Source organism: Diplotaxodon limnothrissa, linkage group LG7 (assembly GCF_057381915.1).
Source record: "Diplotaxodon limnothrissa isolate DT_005_m linkage group LG7, D_limnothrissa_male_GT1.1, whole genome shotgun sequence".
Lineage (NCBI taxonomy): Eukaryota > Metazoa > Chordata > Actinopteri > Cichliformes > Cichlidae > Diplotaxodon > Diplotaxodon limnothrissa.
This window is the reverse complement of record NC_140602.1, coordinates 16,440,653-16,458,219: the sequence shown is the minus strand read 5'-3', so window position 1 is coordinate 16,458,219 and position 17,567 is coordinate 16,440,653. Positions and strand designations below refer to the sequence as shown.

Genomic DNA, 17,567 nt, shown 5'->3' with positions numbered 1-17,567 from the left:
TGGATAGTCTAAAGATGGGCCCTATGTTTGCAAGACATCTTTCTGGGGGTTTACTAGCATAATGTGATGTAGGCAAGATAATATTTGCTTTTCTACAACCCTTCTGGGGCCTTGTTCTTGTGACCTTCAATTCAACATGTTGTTCTACAGACATCAGTCAACAGCACACTTGCAGAAAAACTCCCCCAACCATGACGAGTAATCAACTTTGCAGATAGATAATGGCCTCTTTCACTTTGCGAGGCACAATGAGCTGTTTCTGGCGACTGACAGGAGAGCGGACAGAGCAATTCACTAAGCCTAATCTCATAGGTTATCGTGGCATGAGCTGATGGCATTTTGTGAGGATGAATTTATCGCCAAACTCCCACTAAGAATGTCATTTAGTGGCAACGTCCAAATCTCCTTGAAATGTTGATTGTTTCTCTGGCTTTTTCAATCATTTGCACATGGAAAAGGTCCACGGACTAAACCATAGACAGATTAGGAAAGGCTGTTTCAGCATCTACTGACAACTCCTTTTCTAAGCAGCCGTCTTGTTTTGCCCCTTCCTCCTCCTGAGCGACACTGAAAAAGACCATTGTATGGGCTGTTTGGAACCTGCATGGTTGCGTGAGTGGCTCAGTGCTTCACAATGACATCAAGAACTGTGCATATAAAAGCAAGCTCTAGACAACTCACTCACACTTTCAAGTGGCACAAACAAAACGCAGATGTCCATACGAAAAGTCGTGGTACGATAAACATGACTGTGGGGGTTTTTTCCAAGAGTGTACGGCCATTAACACAAACAAATTGGTGCAAACACCTTGACATGAAAAAGACCCCAATCAATCTCACTGGCCCCATTTCTACCTATATACCTCCATTTGTCTGGCTGTTCTCTGCTGACTTTCAGAGGACACCACACAGCCCTTCTGTCCCCTCGCCAATCTGTGCTTTCTAATGAAGACCCAAACGCTCCACGATCCGGTGAAATGATGTCCCTTCAGTTCCGGATTTAAATCTAATGCTCTGTTTAGATCAAATCTGCCTGTTCCTTTTCTTCTCTCTGCTGTGTCACCGTGTTTTCTTAATGTTATTGTTCATCTGTGAAGACGAACACGCAAGATTTCCACAGCAGGGTGACGAGAAATGACAGAAATGCAAAACAGCTTTCTCTGATTAACTGTGTTTAGAAACCGTGCTCTGGGTTTTGTATTCTGATGTTGCTTCTTATAAACATGTGGTTGCTGTATAGAGACCGTCGCTGACTCCCAGAGCAGTGTTAAAAGAGGCCAGGCGGCAAATGAAAAAAATGTTTTAACATCATTGAAATAAAGAGAGCTGCTTCCCGAGTGTATCAAGAGTAGTTCAAAAGGGTCATTTGGTTATTTAGAGGACAGCCTTAAATCCCAGTGTGACCTCACTTTTTTTTTCTTTTTTGCTTCTGTCTCTTTATTAAAAGATAAGGCTCTACGTAGGCAGTATGTGCACACTTGGCTTCCATTTGTCTGGAATAAGAAGCGACCCTAGAGTCTGAATGTGAGCAAACAAATCTCAACAGACCTTTTCATTTCTCCCCTTTTGTTTCCAAGCAGTTCAGAAAGTCCCAACAGTGCTGTATTGCTGTTTTGTCCACAATGACCCTGCCAGTACACCCACCCTCTCAAACATTTCTCAGCCTCTCTTGGTCATTTCATTCTGATAGCTAAACACCGTAATCTTGTCTACACATTCAAAAGTACACTGCCCACACATGGTCTTATCACTCAAAAGCAACAGAGAAGCAAGAGGCAGTGAGGTCAGGTTGGAAACTCAATTACTGTGCGGCCACACTGAATCTTCCTCTTGCTCTGCGCCAAACGCTGAGTTAGATTTCTGAAACACTCACCTCCTGTCTCTTTTATAAAAGATCATCTATCTCTTTCCTTTTCTGTAACTTTACCTCCATCCACTAACCTCTACCTCTTCTCCTTCACAGTCTTTCTTCAGTTTTCTTTTCTACAGCTTCTTCAACAAGCATACAGCCAGAACCTCGAATACTTTCCACCCCCATTTCGTTCAATAGTTATATCACACATTGCTTTAGAAGATTAAACCAAAATCTAATCCAAAACTAACGTTCAAAAAGCACAGAAAAACAGGGGAAAAATATAAACCACTTAAATACACAAGCTTATTCCCAGAAAACACTTTGCCTGCTCTATCATATAACGAGAGGATGTCATTTTTTTGTCTTTTTCTATCACTCCACATTTAGCAGGGCATGCAGACAGATGCCCGTCCTCAGTCTCACTGCTGTGTATGTGTAGCCCCTCAAAATCCACTCAATTCCTACCACGATGAGCCTGGCAATGGCTGTGGTAAGAACATGCAAGGCTGGCTGTAACCATCAAGGTTTGAAAAGATGAGAGAGGTGGAAAAGAGACGAGACTGGGATTGCTCACGATTGCACAACTATGCACACAGCCAGCAGCATTTCACTTGCTCGCTTGCCATTTTTCCCTTCCATCCCCAAGCAAACTCAGTCAAAACCCTGGAAATGTAACAATGACCTGCTGCCATGTGCCAAAACATGGGACAGAGGCGGGGGGGGGGGAGAAAAAAAGTGAGCAGCTTGGAACCCTGTCATTTTTCTGTGCAAGCCCTGCTGCTGGTATCTTATCGGCTCAATCCTCTCATCGTCATTTAAATCTCCCCCTACTCCATCCGATCCCAGTCTTGGCCCTATTTAAATCCCTCCCTCCTCCCAGTCCACCACATTTCTAATGCTAATTATCTAAACCTCTCTGTGCGCGCTTTCCCTCCCATCCACCAGCTAGTTATTCAAATCTCTCCCCACCCACTCTCCCTACAAGCCCGGCCCCAGTTAAAGGTGCTTGACTGAAGGGCTGATCCGGGCTGTTATTTTTCCGACATAGAATAATACTGCTTCATCCTTTCCTGATCTGTTTTCCTGCCCTTTTTTTCCTTTCTTCATACAGTTACACAAACTCTGAATTGAGAGTTAAGATAACTGGATTCCGTCGTCAACAATAATGTATTAAATTAAATCAAATACATCAGCAAGGTGCACACAATGCATGTATATTTAGGAAACCGTATATGGTGGACACATTAAAATGTGCATACATCAATTCTCTGTTAAGATGATAGCTGCGTGGGAATGTAACCTTAGTCGGTCTGTGGTGGCCTGTTAGGGTCACCGTCCCCAGTGTTAAGTAAGGCGAGAGCGAACGAGCAGAGTTTGGGGAGGTCAGAGGGGATCTGCTTTCCAGGACCAGGTGCCGGCACAACAGTGTGGGAAAGGGGACACAAGTATCTGTCTCCTCTTCTAGTCGAAGCACGATTCACTGATTTCCTAATCTTTTCTCCCTATCAGTCAGAGCATCTCTTTCTGTGGTGCTCCGTTTTGTCCATTCGCACTCGCAGCCTTCACACTCTCTCTCACTCTCATTCAGTTGGAGGGATCTCGCCGTTAGTCCTGTGGAGAAGCCACCTACACATGGAGCATCGGGATCAGAGGAGTCCCACTCAGCATCACTATTTATTACAGTTACATAAATGCTGGTTTCCAACAACAGCCACCTCACAGAACCTGTTAACTCCCATGTGCACACGCAACAGCCGCACGAAACACCTGCACGAAAAGGAATTAACTGCACCCGCAGTGTGCAAAATTCTTGTTCGATAAGTTCGTTGTATGTCTTACTGCAAAGTGCATATTATGCATATTGCATTTTTGTAGAAATGAATCATCAAAAAGAGATTTTTTTTAAAATACACAATTTTATCAATTCAAAGCATTTCTATTTTACTGATTCCTTATTGACATCAACATTGCTGAAACAAACACATCCCATTCTCTTTTCCATGCAGAATTTTTTTAAAAAGTGGACACCTTAGGGGGTGTGCTCACCTTGATACTCCTGTCCAGGGGTGTAGGTGGTGGGGTTGCCTGTAATTTGGAGGGTGAGAAGCACCTCTCCCCCACCTTCTGCTATCCCGGCTCCCTCCAGCTCACCGTGGTGGGTGCACAGGAAGAAGAAGGGGTTGAAACGGGGGTAGAAGCTCGCAGGGGGAGCCCCGAAATCCATGTTGCTGCTCCCCAGGACGAGGGCAAGCAGGGCACAGCCTAAAGCACCCCCAAGAGAGGCCCGCGCCATGGCCATCTGCCCTCACACCACGCGAGGGGCTGAGGGAGTGAAGGTGGGTGAAGTGGCAAGGAGAGTGATGGCTGGGAGCAAGGGAGGCGCTGGTAGAGCTCCAGAGGACAGGTTTGGAGTCCAGAGATGAGTCGAAAGTCCAAAAGTGTGTGGGTGAGAGTGTGCACGTCTTGTGTGTGCTTGTATGTGCAGTATTTCTGTGTCTGAGTGTGTGGGCTTGGTCGTCAGGAAAACTGCTCTTCTTTTTCCTCTCCCTGTCCTACCTCCACTCTCGGGGAGTTCAGAGCTTCGCCTGTGCTGTCCTGCTCCGGCGTTTAAATACCTCACCCCCTCCCTCTGTTTCCCTCTCTCCTCCCACCCTCCCTCCCTCTCTTCCTCTCTCTGTCTCTCGTTCGCTCCAACACCAGCTCCACGGGTGCTGTATGCGCTCTACAAGACGGCCTCCCTCCTCTCTCTCATCCAGCTCTTCTCTCCTCCCTCTTCTCCGCCAGTCTATCACTCTGAATTCTTCCTTAATCTCGTTCTCCCCCTCTCTTATCTCCTTTTTTTTACCTCTCACTAAACCATTCTGTTACTCCATATTGCACTCTTGTATCCCTCTCTGGAGACCTTGGCGGCCTTATCTCTATGCATCTGTTAGTTTCTTCATCCCTAAGCAGCCCTCTGACAGATCCCTTTCACTCTTCTCTTCCTTTGTCTTTTTGCCCATCCACCAGACTGTCTCCTCCTCTCCCACCCACTATCACACCTCCTTTCTCCCTCCCTATTAAGCTCTCTTCACCTCCCTCTCCTTCCCTTTCTCTCTTTCTGCTGTTCTCCCACTTTGCCCCTCGATCTCCCTCTCCTTCTTCTTTCAAACCTCTACCTCTCCGTCTCTTCTCTCATCTTTAGAAGTGCTCGGCATTTGTTTTTCTTCTTCTCCTCTGTCGCTTTTTTTCATGGGTTTTCCATGAGAATCTCCTTTTCCACAAGATTCTCCAACTTTTTTTCCCCTGTCAGACTAGCCCGCGCCACCGTTCCACCCTGCATTACTCCACCACCAGCTGATGGTTAAGTATTCGTCCAGCACATGCATATCTTCCCTTTTCACCTGCGAGTAAATACAAAGAACCTGTATTACAGCCATGCGACTCTCTTTCTCTGCCCATCTCTCTCTTGCTCTGTGTGTAAGTGATACACTTTGCACCCCCCACCACCCAACAAGCATTCCTTCTTCAGACCTTGTGGAGACAAAAACATTTTCCAGATATATGACAAACACATAAAAATTGTCTCAGTGGCCGCACAGTTCCTTTCATGGCACACGGCCAAAGACAAAACAGACACATGAAATAAATTATTATCAAAAGGGGGGGGGGGGGGGGGGGGGGGGTGGACGTAAAGAAGCTGTTGTTACCACCAATTATTTCCTCTGGTGTTTCTCTTTAGCTGCCTGCTGGGTTTGTGTTGCATCAGTTCCTATTGCAGACATAAACACTCCCAAGCCAGCTAGGTACACACAGACACACGCACACTCACACTCAGCAGCTTCATGTCCAAACAGCCTGACTGACCCACAGCAAGAACGCACAACCAGTCCTGCATGGGCAGCTGCTTTCACAGCTTAAACGCTGCACCAGACACACATATGTATGCACATATACAGATACAAATACACAGTTGCACAACGAATCAAAATGCACTAAAGAGTACTCTTGTTTACAGACAAACACATAAAGAAATATAGTAAGTGGTTCTGTCAGTTTCTTGTTATCTCTATGTTGATATAATGACTTATATTTGGCTCTTGCAAAGTTATTCACCTGCCAGGGCAGCTGCAGCTCACAGACCAGCTCCAGTCAGCCTGTTTATCCACATTGCAGTCCAGACATCCAAGACGGCTGGGCAAAAAGACAAATATTATGCAACTGTAAAGGGAAGCTTCACTCACTTTGTGGATTTCTATTATAGTGGTCAGTCTGATTTATAATAACTTGTGAAAAGTGCCAGACAAAACCACAAATCCCAGAGAAGCTTCAGCTACACTTACATCCAGCCTGATAATGAAGGAAAACATGACATGGTGTGAAATAAGCTTAATGCAAACTGTACTGTCAAGCTTGAACAAAAAACCCTCTTTCTCTGTTAAATTCAGTGCTCTCCTCGCCATTTTTTTAAAAACTTTTTCTCTGTCAATACTCCACTAAGCATAGTTCATGCTATATGAGATCATGTGTTTGAGTTTTAGTTCTTTTTTTAATGCATAGGCAAATTATAGAGACTCTCTCTCTCTCATAACCATTAAAAAACTCTTAGAGTGCTGTGGAGTCACACACAAACACACATTTCCCTCATATAGGATCCAAGATAATCATGTGACCAGACTGCTGGGACAACACATTAAAAGGATGACTAAAGTGCATAGCAGCAACTTTACCATGAACAGGTGTACTGTAATGCTTTGTTTTGACACGTTCACCGCAGAACTGCGATGGAAAACAAGTACATCGGGACAGTGCAGGTAGTTACTGGACGGCAGCAACTTTTTAGAAACAGCGTGTGCCCTCCCCAGATTCTTTATAAGGTCAGCTCGGCGGACCTGTCTGCCGAGACTGGAGAGTGAGATCAGAGGTTATCACAGTTCCTCTCAAACAGTCTGCAGTTGCCCAACAGCTCTGTGTTGGCTTAATGAAGCACTTTTAATTAAACTAAATGCATTAAGTCACTGGTGGGATTTCTTTTTAGAACTTAATTCCTTAAGTGCAGTTACAGTAGCATTTTGCACAAAATGATGCTTTGCTGTAGTTCCAGCCTGAAGTATGCAGTGAAAAATGTACTCCTTAAGTTTATAGTTTTAAGAAAATAAAATATTTGAAAAGTCTGAACAAGAGGTGAAAATTGCTCCCAACGAAAGCCAAATCGGTTTGTACTGCTGCGTCACTTGGAACAAGATGTTGCTTTTGAAGTTTTCGAGGAATGGACAACAGAAGGAGGGAATCGCACAAAACCAAGAAGAAACCAAGAAAACGTCTTCTGGTTTCCTCAAAGAAGTTCCAGTAAAGCATCAGCGGGCCAGGATGGGGGTAACAGTTTGGGGTAAACAGAAAACTGTAAAGTTCATGAAGTGTAACCTCTTTATTTGGTTTATATAAAAACTTGTTTATATCCTAGATGGATAATGCAACACAAATAATTAAGTAGACGGCTGCTCTTTCCACAGTATAGTTTACATGACCGGTACACTGACGGCCCACGCAGCTCATTATTTTTAATTAGCCCCACTTATTTAGACAAAAGCACAGTGTGCGAGCCCTTTCATTCATTTCACTGCGACGACTGCATTGACACAATGGGTTTGCTGATGCAGTGGACTCAAGGGGGGAAAAAATCAGTCTAGCCAAGGCACCAGACAAAATTTTCCACTGGTACCACTGGTCCTACAAACTTTCTCAGTTGAGCACACCATCTTGCTTTAAGTTTAAAATCTATTTTTTATGACAAATTATTATAAGAAACAGAAAAGAGACTCAACACTTTGTGGTTTTGTCGGGAGTGAAGTAGAGAGGAACTCAAAATTTTGGTTGACGTATTAAATGATGATGTATTGAAGCTTAAAAGTTTAAACTATGTTTTTATGACAAGGAGTTTAGCGATAGCAGCTCCCTCTTACTGTAATTACAGGTACTACAATAGCTGTTGTGGTTGAAAACATAGACTGTACATAAAAGATCAACAACAACAACATCAGCTTTATATGCAGAGTTAAGTCAATGCAGAAGTGCCTTAAACCTGCATTCTTATTAACAGCCAGAAGGGGGCGACTCCTCTGGTTGCAAAAAGGCTTGTGCAGAAGTTTAAAGCAAAATTGCCCTTGGATGCCTCGCTGTATGACTTAAAACTTTCCTGTTGATTCAACTGGTAGTTTTAATTCACATTTAATACAATGTAATGTTCACCTGCTAAATTAAGGTCATACTTAAAAGGATGACACAGCATAGCATGCTTTAGGGCTACGTTGACAACTCGCTAGTATATGAGAGCCCGTCTAAATAACTGCATACTTTAAGTATAAATTGTGTCATAGTTCATCCTAAACACTGACTACCTTTCATGAAAAAAAGAAACAAACAAACTCATACTCTCACAAATACATCTGCACAAAATGAAGAATTTAACTCATGACTAAAATCAGAGCGCTCTAAGACAGAATGAATACTTGAACAAGTGTTTCTGATGCCGGTGGCGCGCTCGAGGATAGCCATTTGTTACCTGTAGCAGGCTTTAGTAACAAACACTCACACCCCTGAACCTGGTGATCTCTCCATATTCCTCATGTAGGTCCTGTCCTACATCTATTACACCGTGGCTATTGTACAGCCCCTTCCCCTATGTGCACACACAGACGTATTAATACACAAAACACACACACACACACATACACAGAGTGCGACTGGGGGCTATCGTTCTCCATTATGAAAACTAGGTCGGGGAGGAGTGGGCGAGTAGAGTGGGGCAGTAATTATTTTTATCATTATTAATTTCCACCTCAAGCTTGCGCCGGGGCTTTTTTGTCTGCTTCAATCTTCATTTCAGCCCCCAACATCCACACATGCACACACCACCATCACTACCAGTGTCTTTGAAAAGGCTACGTGCCAAACAAGGCAGAACAGAGCATGGGGGCACAAAAGAGGAAAAGAGCTCAAAGGGATAGAAAGAGTTTGACAGAGAGCGAGAGGGGCGACAGGGGAAGCCGGAGGGGTCGGACGTGTCGCCTCATCACTCACCGGACCCTAATTTACACTAACAGGTTGTTTACTTGATATGGCGAATGATAATAAAAGCCTGGGTGTTGGATGAGGGGAGAAGGCAAGGAAAGAGAAAAATTGAAAGCGAGGCCCTGCGGGAACACTTCGGCGCTGTGATGGCTTGCACACTCCAATTAGTCCCATGAAAAGCTTCTCTCCCTAGAAAGGAGTTAAGGAAGGGGTGAGTTGCTCATTGCGTAAATAAAAACAGCCATATTCACCCCAAAACTCTCTTGCTGGGCCACTGCACAAGGAACAACTTCACTGGTTGTTGGGACTCAGCCGTGGCCACGTACAATGAAAACACAGTTTTCAAGTTTGTGTTAGGGTCCCTGGGTCGTTGACCCAGTGTTTTGTGTTTTTGGTTTTTTGATTTTGTTATTTCATTATATTCTAGCTTTGCTTTACGGGTTTTAGGATTATTCTTAGTTAAGGTTCTCTGGGTGGGGTTTGGTTAGAGCTTTAGTGTTCTGGTTTTCTGTCTGTGTAATCCTTAGTTGCTGTCTCCCCTGTCTGCTATATCCCCGTGTCCAGTCAGGGTCTGTGTCTGCCCTGGTTCCACGTCTCTGTTCCCTCTGTTGTAGTGACTGCATGTGAGTCTGTGTCTTTTGTTCAGTCTCTGTTATGTTTCCTGTTTTACTTTGAAAGTCCATGTCTCATGTTAATGTGTTTGGTTTTGCTTCCTTTGTCTCGTTAGGCCTGATTTGCCCCAGCTGTGTTTCCCTCCTGTTACTCATTCCCTGATTGCTCCCTCTGTGTATTTTAGCCCTGTGTTTCTCTGTGTCCGTGTCGCGATCTACCGTTTATTTTGCTGTGTGTTTTGTCATTCCGCCGGTGTTAGTTTAGTTTGATTTTTTCCAGTTATGTTATGTTTGAGTTCAACATTAAAGCTGCTTCGGTTTAAGTTTGTCTCTGGAGTCTGCACCTTGGGTCCTATTCCTGTCTGCACACAGCCGTCACTTAACAGTTTGTTTTGTTAATGACACTAAATTTGTTATTTGTACTGTACGTATTACACGTAGGTTTAGCGACCACAAAAAAATAAATAAAAAACAACCAAAAAAAAAAACCGCTGCTGACACTCACTAAATAAATGAATGACTTGAAATGCACCTTTAACCATACATAGTCCATAACAGTGTGCAAAGACTGCAAAATCAATGTAGTGATTTACTTCTGCTCCAACTATAAATAAATATTAATCAATTTAAAACTGTTAAAAAAAGCAGTGTTTTCCTTTGGATCATTTGAAGGTCTAGTTCTGTTACTGCTGTGTGCTGTAGTATCTATTTCCATCTATCCATCCAACTTCATCCGCTTTATCCGGGGCCGGGTCGCGGGGGCAGCAGCCTAAGCAGAGAAGCCCAGACCTCCCTCTCCCCAGCCACCTCCTCCGGCTTTTCCGGGGGAACACCAAGGCGTTCCCAGGCCAGCCGAGAGATATAATCTCTCCAGCGTGTCCTGGGTCTGCCCCGGGGCCTCCTCCCGGTGGGACATGCCCGGAACACCTCACCCAGGAGGCATCCTTGTCAGATGCCCGAACCACCTCAGCTGGCTCCTTTCGATGTGGAGGAGCAGCGGCTACTCTGAGCCCCTCCCAGATGCCCGAACCTCTCACCCTATCTCTAAGGGAGAGGCCAGCCACCCTTTGGAGGAAGCTCATTTCCGCCTCTTGTATCCACGATCTCGTTCTTTCGGTCACTACCCACAGCTCGTGGCCATAGGTGAGGGATTTCCATCTATTCTATACCAATCATCCTCATGTAGTCTTTGTTATGCAGGTCAAATTTATGCATCTCTGATAAAATTCAGCCATCTGATAGAAAATCTTCCTCTTGATTTTTTTCGCCTACAGTAAAACTTTTTATTAGACTTATCTTTGGTGCAACACTTGAAATATTATATGTGTGAATGTGTGCGTGAATGGGTGGATGGATGACTGGATATGTAAAGCGCTTTGGGGTCCTTAGGGACTAGTAAAGCGCTATATAAATACAGGCCATCTACCATTATAACAGGGTCTCCTCCTGTCTTTTCATAGAAGATCAGATTACTACGGTTTTCTCTATATTCTTATAAGATCTTTACCTTACAAAATAAAGCACCTTGAGGTGACTGCTGAGCTGAACTGAATTGAAAAAGTTAATCTTGTATTTCATTATAGTTGTTCATTGCACTGGGTTGTCAGAAGTTACGTGATTGAATCGGTTTATTTGTTTGCTAGCAGGATTATTCTTTACGTTATAGATGGAATTGGATTAAAACTTGATCAGTGGAGGAGGTTGCCTCAACATCATCATATCAAATGTAAAGCTTTGATATGGATCTAGATGCAGGATATTTTGTACCATTCTGAGATAGCGTGCCCACTGGACACTTTATTTATAACATCTTGTTCCTACTGGGTTGGACCATGTTTTGCTTTCAGAACTGCCTTACTTCTTCGTGGCATAGATTCAACAAGGTGCTCAGAGATTTTGGTCCATATTGACATGAGAGTATCACACAGTTGGCTGCAGACGTGTCATTAATACATCCATGATGCAAACTTCCAGTGTCGTCACATCCAAACGGAGTCCTCTTTTGGACTGTCATCTAATTGCTGTGGAGACCATTTGAGTACAGTAAACTCATTGTCATATTCAAGAAACCACTTTTTGATGATCCCAGGAGATCAGCAGTTTCTGGAATACTCAGAGCAGACTGTCTGGCACCAACAACCATGCAATGTTCAAAGTCACTTGAATTGGATTTTTGCCCATTCTCACGTTGGGTTTGAACTTCATCTTGACTATTTCTACATGCCCCCCTCCCCCCAAACAAAACTGGGGTGCTGAAGTAGGTAGTGGGTGTATGTATAAAATCGAAATAAGAAAAATCATATTGATGTTCTTAAGAAAATTTCACAAGCTAAGCTAGCTAGAGACAACCTTTTAGATCTAGACATTCATGCGCTCTCTGCTTTAACAGATGAAGGCATTAAATACTCAGATTTTGTGTTCAGACACTAAGACAGAAGTTTTCCCTCTTAAAATCAAGCATAAGTCCTCATGGCTGCTAAAAACAAAAAAAATCCCATGTCCTCTGTCCTCCACTCCTCAATTAGGACAAAAATCTCTGGAAGTGGCTACACTGACACCTTGATGAATGAGTAAGCCATGCAGAGTAAGTACAGCATCATCCTTTAAACGACAGTGGGATCAACATTCCCCACATTCTATGGTTCTCTTCTACCACATAAACAACTGAAAATCCAAACTCAAACCTGCTGTTTGGACAAAGCGAGATAAAGGTTGATGTATAAAAACTCGCTTTAGTGAAACATCTGTTCATGGAAATGTCTGCAGACACAATGCGTTAACAATTATATGTAGTATAAAAGTGACAGGAAAAACAAGAAAAGCAAAAAAAAGATCTTCGACAAAAGAACTCTGTTCATTCACACAGTTCAGGGGTGACTCAGTTGTTTTTGCTTTCCACTTAGGGCCACATTAATCTGCCAGCAACCAGTGGAGAGTAGCAGAATATGTGTGGGACTCTGTGAGGCCATGTTACAAACCAAAACACTGGACAGAACAAAAATGAAAAAGAACGTAAAATGGTATTTAATTTGTTATGGTTAAAAGCAAGTAAACATCTAAGACTAATTATTCAGTTATACAAGAGTAGGTTTTGAGACTAGCTCACAGGTTCCTAGACTGTACACCATGGAACTTATATCAAAGTACTTCATTTGAATTTCCTGTTGTGCCCTTTCTCCAGAATTTCTCTTTCAATACTCACATGTGAACCAGTTTCCATGAATTCTCGTTGAAGCATTATTAGCCAGAAATACAGTATGCACTAGTTTTTGCGCTGGCACTCAGCAGAGTTGTTTTTCTTTGCGAGAAGAAAGCCCAACACTGTTGCTACCAAGGTCAAGTGCATTTTCAAGCTAAACGACCGGCACAAACATTTTTCTTTTTTGTTGCATGACTAAAAACCATGTTGGGGAAACATGCAGGTATTGCTTTGAACTTGTGTGCAGCCTGAAGATCATTAATCTAAAGCAGCTTTCAGTTTTGGACACCTGTCATAGCTCATCTGACTTTAACAGTGCCATTTGCAAACCTTAACCTATTTTGAGCTGGGCTTTTATTTTTCTTGTAATTAAATTATAAGAATTACCAAGAGTATCCAACATGAAATATACAGATATGATGTTCTTACTTTTAAACAAGTTACTGGTATTAAATTCCTCATGGTAGTTGTTTTTATTTTTTTGAAAAATGACAAATGAAGTATCAGCAATTAGCAGGACCCTGAGAGATGCTGCTGGCCCTTCAGTTGATCCATCTACCGTTCACTCAAGCCTCATCTCAAATGGTCATTCTTAAGGAAGGGAAATTACCCAAGAACTGGACTGAAAATCAGTGCTAATGCGCCTTATATAGAGTGACAAATCCAAAATTTAAAATCTGTTTCAAATTGTCATCAGTATGTGTAGACGTGGTCAGGAGAAGGGTACAATAGTGTGTGTTTATAGCCATCTTTGATACGCCGTGGAGGCTCTCAGCTTGGGCTTCATTTCAGGAAGCAGTGTTTGGGATCTTGCCAGTCCTGAGATGAATACAGAAAAATGCCATGAGAATGTGATATACCATGCAAAACCATCTGGAAAGCATTTGATTGAAGCAGCTTTGTTATCATTGTGTTGCTGAAATATAAACATATCGCTAATGCAGTCAGTCATGGATTGGCCTCCCCAGAGCCCAGACTTGGCAGCATACATCCAAAAAAGAGCTTTGATTGTCCTTTAAGAAGCCAGAAGATCTCTTCCTGAAGACTATTTAAAGAAATTGCGAAGAAGCTTGCTTCCAATGGCAGAGACCTTTTGCTTGTCAATCACTTGGCAAGCAAAAGGTTGCTGGTTCGCTTCCAGCTGGAGACACAAATCCCCCTTGGGGTTGTGTCAGGAAGGGCATCCAGTATAAAATTCAGCCAAATCAAACATGCGACCCCTTGTGGCAAGGGAGCAGCTGAAAGTAAACAACTTCTACAAGAAAGCATGCCTAAGGGTTCAGGCTGTGAAGGATGAAGGATAAAGGTGGTCATACAAAATATTGACGTTTAAGCTCATTAGAATGAAACTCTGTTTTGCCTTGTATGTTTCCACATCTTTAAATAAATTGTTGTTCCTATTTGCCATATTTTAGGAAAGCATGAAGAAATAAGGTGTAACTAAAGACTTTCCCCCAGCACTCTATGAACCACATTATGTGTATGTACACATATCACTGAGCACCTGAGGTGTTTAGAAATATCAACATTTAAAGCTGAGTTTAAGATTAGAAAATGCAATGAAACAATTAAAATGCAAATTTCTTAGGAACATGACAATGATTTTATCTGTTAGATTGTATGTTGCAAGTTTTTAATTAATCAAAAGAATATCATCACAAGAGTCTGTACCCTATATAACCCTTGTTAATTTTTAACACTCAAAGCAGACATCGGTTGGTGTGTTTATAATGTAATTTTCCAATCATGACAACAGTAAGATACAGTATTTTTTAAATAATTGCACATCAAGCATTTGCTGCTGAGAAATGTGAAGAAAGGTACGTCAATTTGGCTTGAAAGACATCACAGAATGAAGGTACATCACAGTGATTAGAAATCAAAGCTTTAAAAGCCTTCAAACATATGCTCCCAGTCCTGTAAAACTCATACAGAGATGCTATAACCCAAATAAACTGTCGTGTGCAGCACATACTGCACGCAACTAATTCAATGGTAAATACTGGTGGGGATAATAAATGCCTCTGCTTCAGTTTGGAAATATTTGGGGTTTAGATCAAATAACACACATGAGCCAGCCTGCTGCATGACAGCACAGACCATTTCTGGCAAACGCTCCAAGTTACTGTTTTTCTTTCCTTTTTTTTTAAACAAGCAACTTACTGATTAGTAGAGATTTAAGAAAACCGTCAAAAGACCTGCTACCTTAGCTAAAATGCCTTTAACTAATAATAATTGAATCTGTGTGCATTTTCATACTTAAATAAAAGGTAAATGTGTGGCTGTACTCATGGAAAATAACTTTTCCGCTGATTTGAAGTTGTGTTTCTGGGATCTTCATGAATGGTAAATGTAATAACTGCTGTCTGTACTGAAGCCTGACGGAAATATTAAAACGGCTAAGTGTTTGGTACTAAGAAGGTAGTGTGCAGTAAGGTTTTACAGCTTTTTGATGAAAGCAGTGGTTTTCTGCAAATGAATGCTGTGAGAGTGATAAGAATGACTCATAGCAGGTTGCAAGCTGGACAGCTTAATGATGCAATGTTGCAGTTTTTGGCATTAACTGCAGGAGCTTCGTTCCACTGAACAAAATCCACACAAAAAGAAATGTCAAAGAAAAATAAATGCAGGTGCACATGTCCCGATGTCCTTTTTCTGCACACTTTCTAGCATAATGCCATCCCGCAAATTTGCTTTAAATATATCAAATAGTCAAACACTGGGCTGTCTGCGTTGAATACAGTCTTTATATATCTGTGAGTTTAAATGGTGGAGGCACATGGCTTGGCACCATTTAAGTGTGATACATTTTTCAATAGCTGTGAGTCATAGTTCTTTCTGAGTTCTGAGCAAGGCAAAGTGCGTCGCTCGGGGCTGCCTCCATCTACAGACAGTTAGCTTCGTACTTCTTTTGCATTTGTTAGACGCAAAATCTGTTCTCCAAACTCCTCGCTTTCAGTTCAGCTCCCAGTTCACTGTCATCACAGCAGCCCCCTCCCTTCCTGCAGTCATGGTAACGGAGCTGTGAAAGAACAAGCTGAGGAATATGAGGCATGGAGGATGACAGACACATGGCCACATTGTGACAGAGACAGACGAAGAGAATGCCGAGTGGTTTGACACCACAGACAGCGATTTCCCCATCCTGACATCCAGCATGCAAGCAATTAAGAAGGACATGAGGCAGAAGTTATGTGGGACACAGCAAGTCGAGAAAAACAAGATTTCTAGTATTTGCAAGGCATTCAGCAGCAGAGTGGAAGTTCTTGCTGGACACAGATTTTATTGTTTGGAGGCGAATCCGTGTACTTTAGGGTCCCGTACTGTCATTCCTTCGTCTGTTGCTGAGATCAGACTTGTTCACTGTACAAATAAGATCAATGAGTCGACCTCCTGACACAAGCTTTTCAGAGTCTAGAACTCAGGAGAAAATAGGCTATCACCATGGCTGAAAATCAATTTGATAAATGATAGAGAGGTGTTCTAGCAACTGAAATCCTACACGCAGGCCATCAAAAAGCCATCTCTCTTCACATACATTCTTATGGCCTAATAGATACAGTATTGATTTTAGTGTGGTTGGTGGAAATGCCAATGTGAACTTGTAAAAAAAAAAAAAAAGTAAGACAAAACAGCTCTTGTTCTCACTCCGTGGCATAATCTGAGCTGTTTTCGGGCACTGCGCTCTTCAGCAGCTAGGATAAGTTGCTTCTGCTTGTGTGTGTGAGAGCTGCACAGCATGGCTGGCACACACATAATAAAACAGATCTATTCCAAAAGATACCATTCATCCCTGGACGGCCAGCACAGACTCTCACTTCTTACAAATAAACACATATGCAGTGATAACAGTCGCATGTAGCAGTAAACACTGTTGAGATACGCAAAAAAGTCTTACTCACACAGCATTCGCACACATGCACAGTCAAACAAACACTGGCAGTAGTAGTAGAGGTGTAAATGTGCATGAGCGCACATACACACACACATATTTGCACTTGCAGATCCACTCACATTAGAAACACAGAAGAAGGCGGGAGGAGGGGGAAGGGGGCACTGAGGCCACAGAACATACAACAAAAAGCAAGCAGACAGCCTTGAGCTATGAGCTCAGCTAAATAAATAAATAAATGAAAATCTCATTTTAAACCAGAAGCTTCGCACCCCCTCTTGGAGCCCACTCCTCCTCCTCCCAGCTCTCCTCCTTTTTCCTCCTCCTCCTTTCCATATCCCAGATCAAGGTTTCATTCTGAAGAAGCACAAAGACTGGCTGCCCAGCATCCATCTCTTCAACTCCATCCATCCCACCTATCGTAGGGCTCCAGAGACATGGATGTGCTGGCTCTGCTTTCCATTTTCTTCCCCCCTCCACAGGATGAGCTCTGACAGTACCCAACGACACCAGAATCTGGCAATCAACCGGCAAAAGCGCCAGAGGTTGTCAGACCATTGTATCTGTTTGTGTAAATCTACTGTAACAAATGCACCTGGCTCCATTTTATAATCCAGAGTTTATGTCAGGCTTCGTGGCAGGTAGGATGATGCCAATTAGAGAAAGGCATGGCTGTCAGGGGAAGCACATAGGTTTAGCCTGCTGAGACACTACAGCATACTAACTGATTTAAGCCAATTTGTCGCCATATCCATATTGTGCTTGACTGTGCAAACAAACAGATATAAGTAGCGGCTGTGGGCATGTGGATCTGTGGGTGTGGATGCTGGAGAGACACAATAGATGGTTGTTTTGGCGTATAAACCCCACACAGATGGATGAACATCCTGCTTTGGATTGGTTAAACCAAACGTACTGAGGCAGACATGACACAATATCTTTTAAACTGTGCACATACTC

At 42.8% G+C, this 17,567-nt stretch overlaps 1 protein-coding gene across 1 annotated transcript in view; it reads right to left on the bottom strand.

Annotated features, from left to right (window-relative positions):
* reln (reelin) overlaps positions 1-4,424 on the bottom strand; it is a 100,085-nt gene extending 95,661 nt beyond the window's left edge. The window contains exon 1 of the mRNA XM_085359345.1: positions 3,902-4,424. Within this exon, the coding sequence (XP_085215471.1) occupies positions 3,902-4,154 (253 nt within the window). The 5' untranslated portion in view covers positions 4,155-4,424. The remainder of the gene's footprint in view (positions 1-3,901) is intronic.
* Between the last annotated feature and the right edge of the window lie 13,143 nt (positions 4,425-17,567).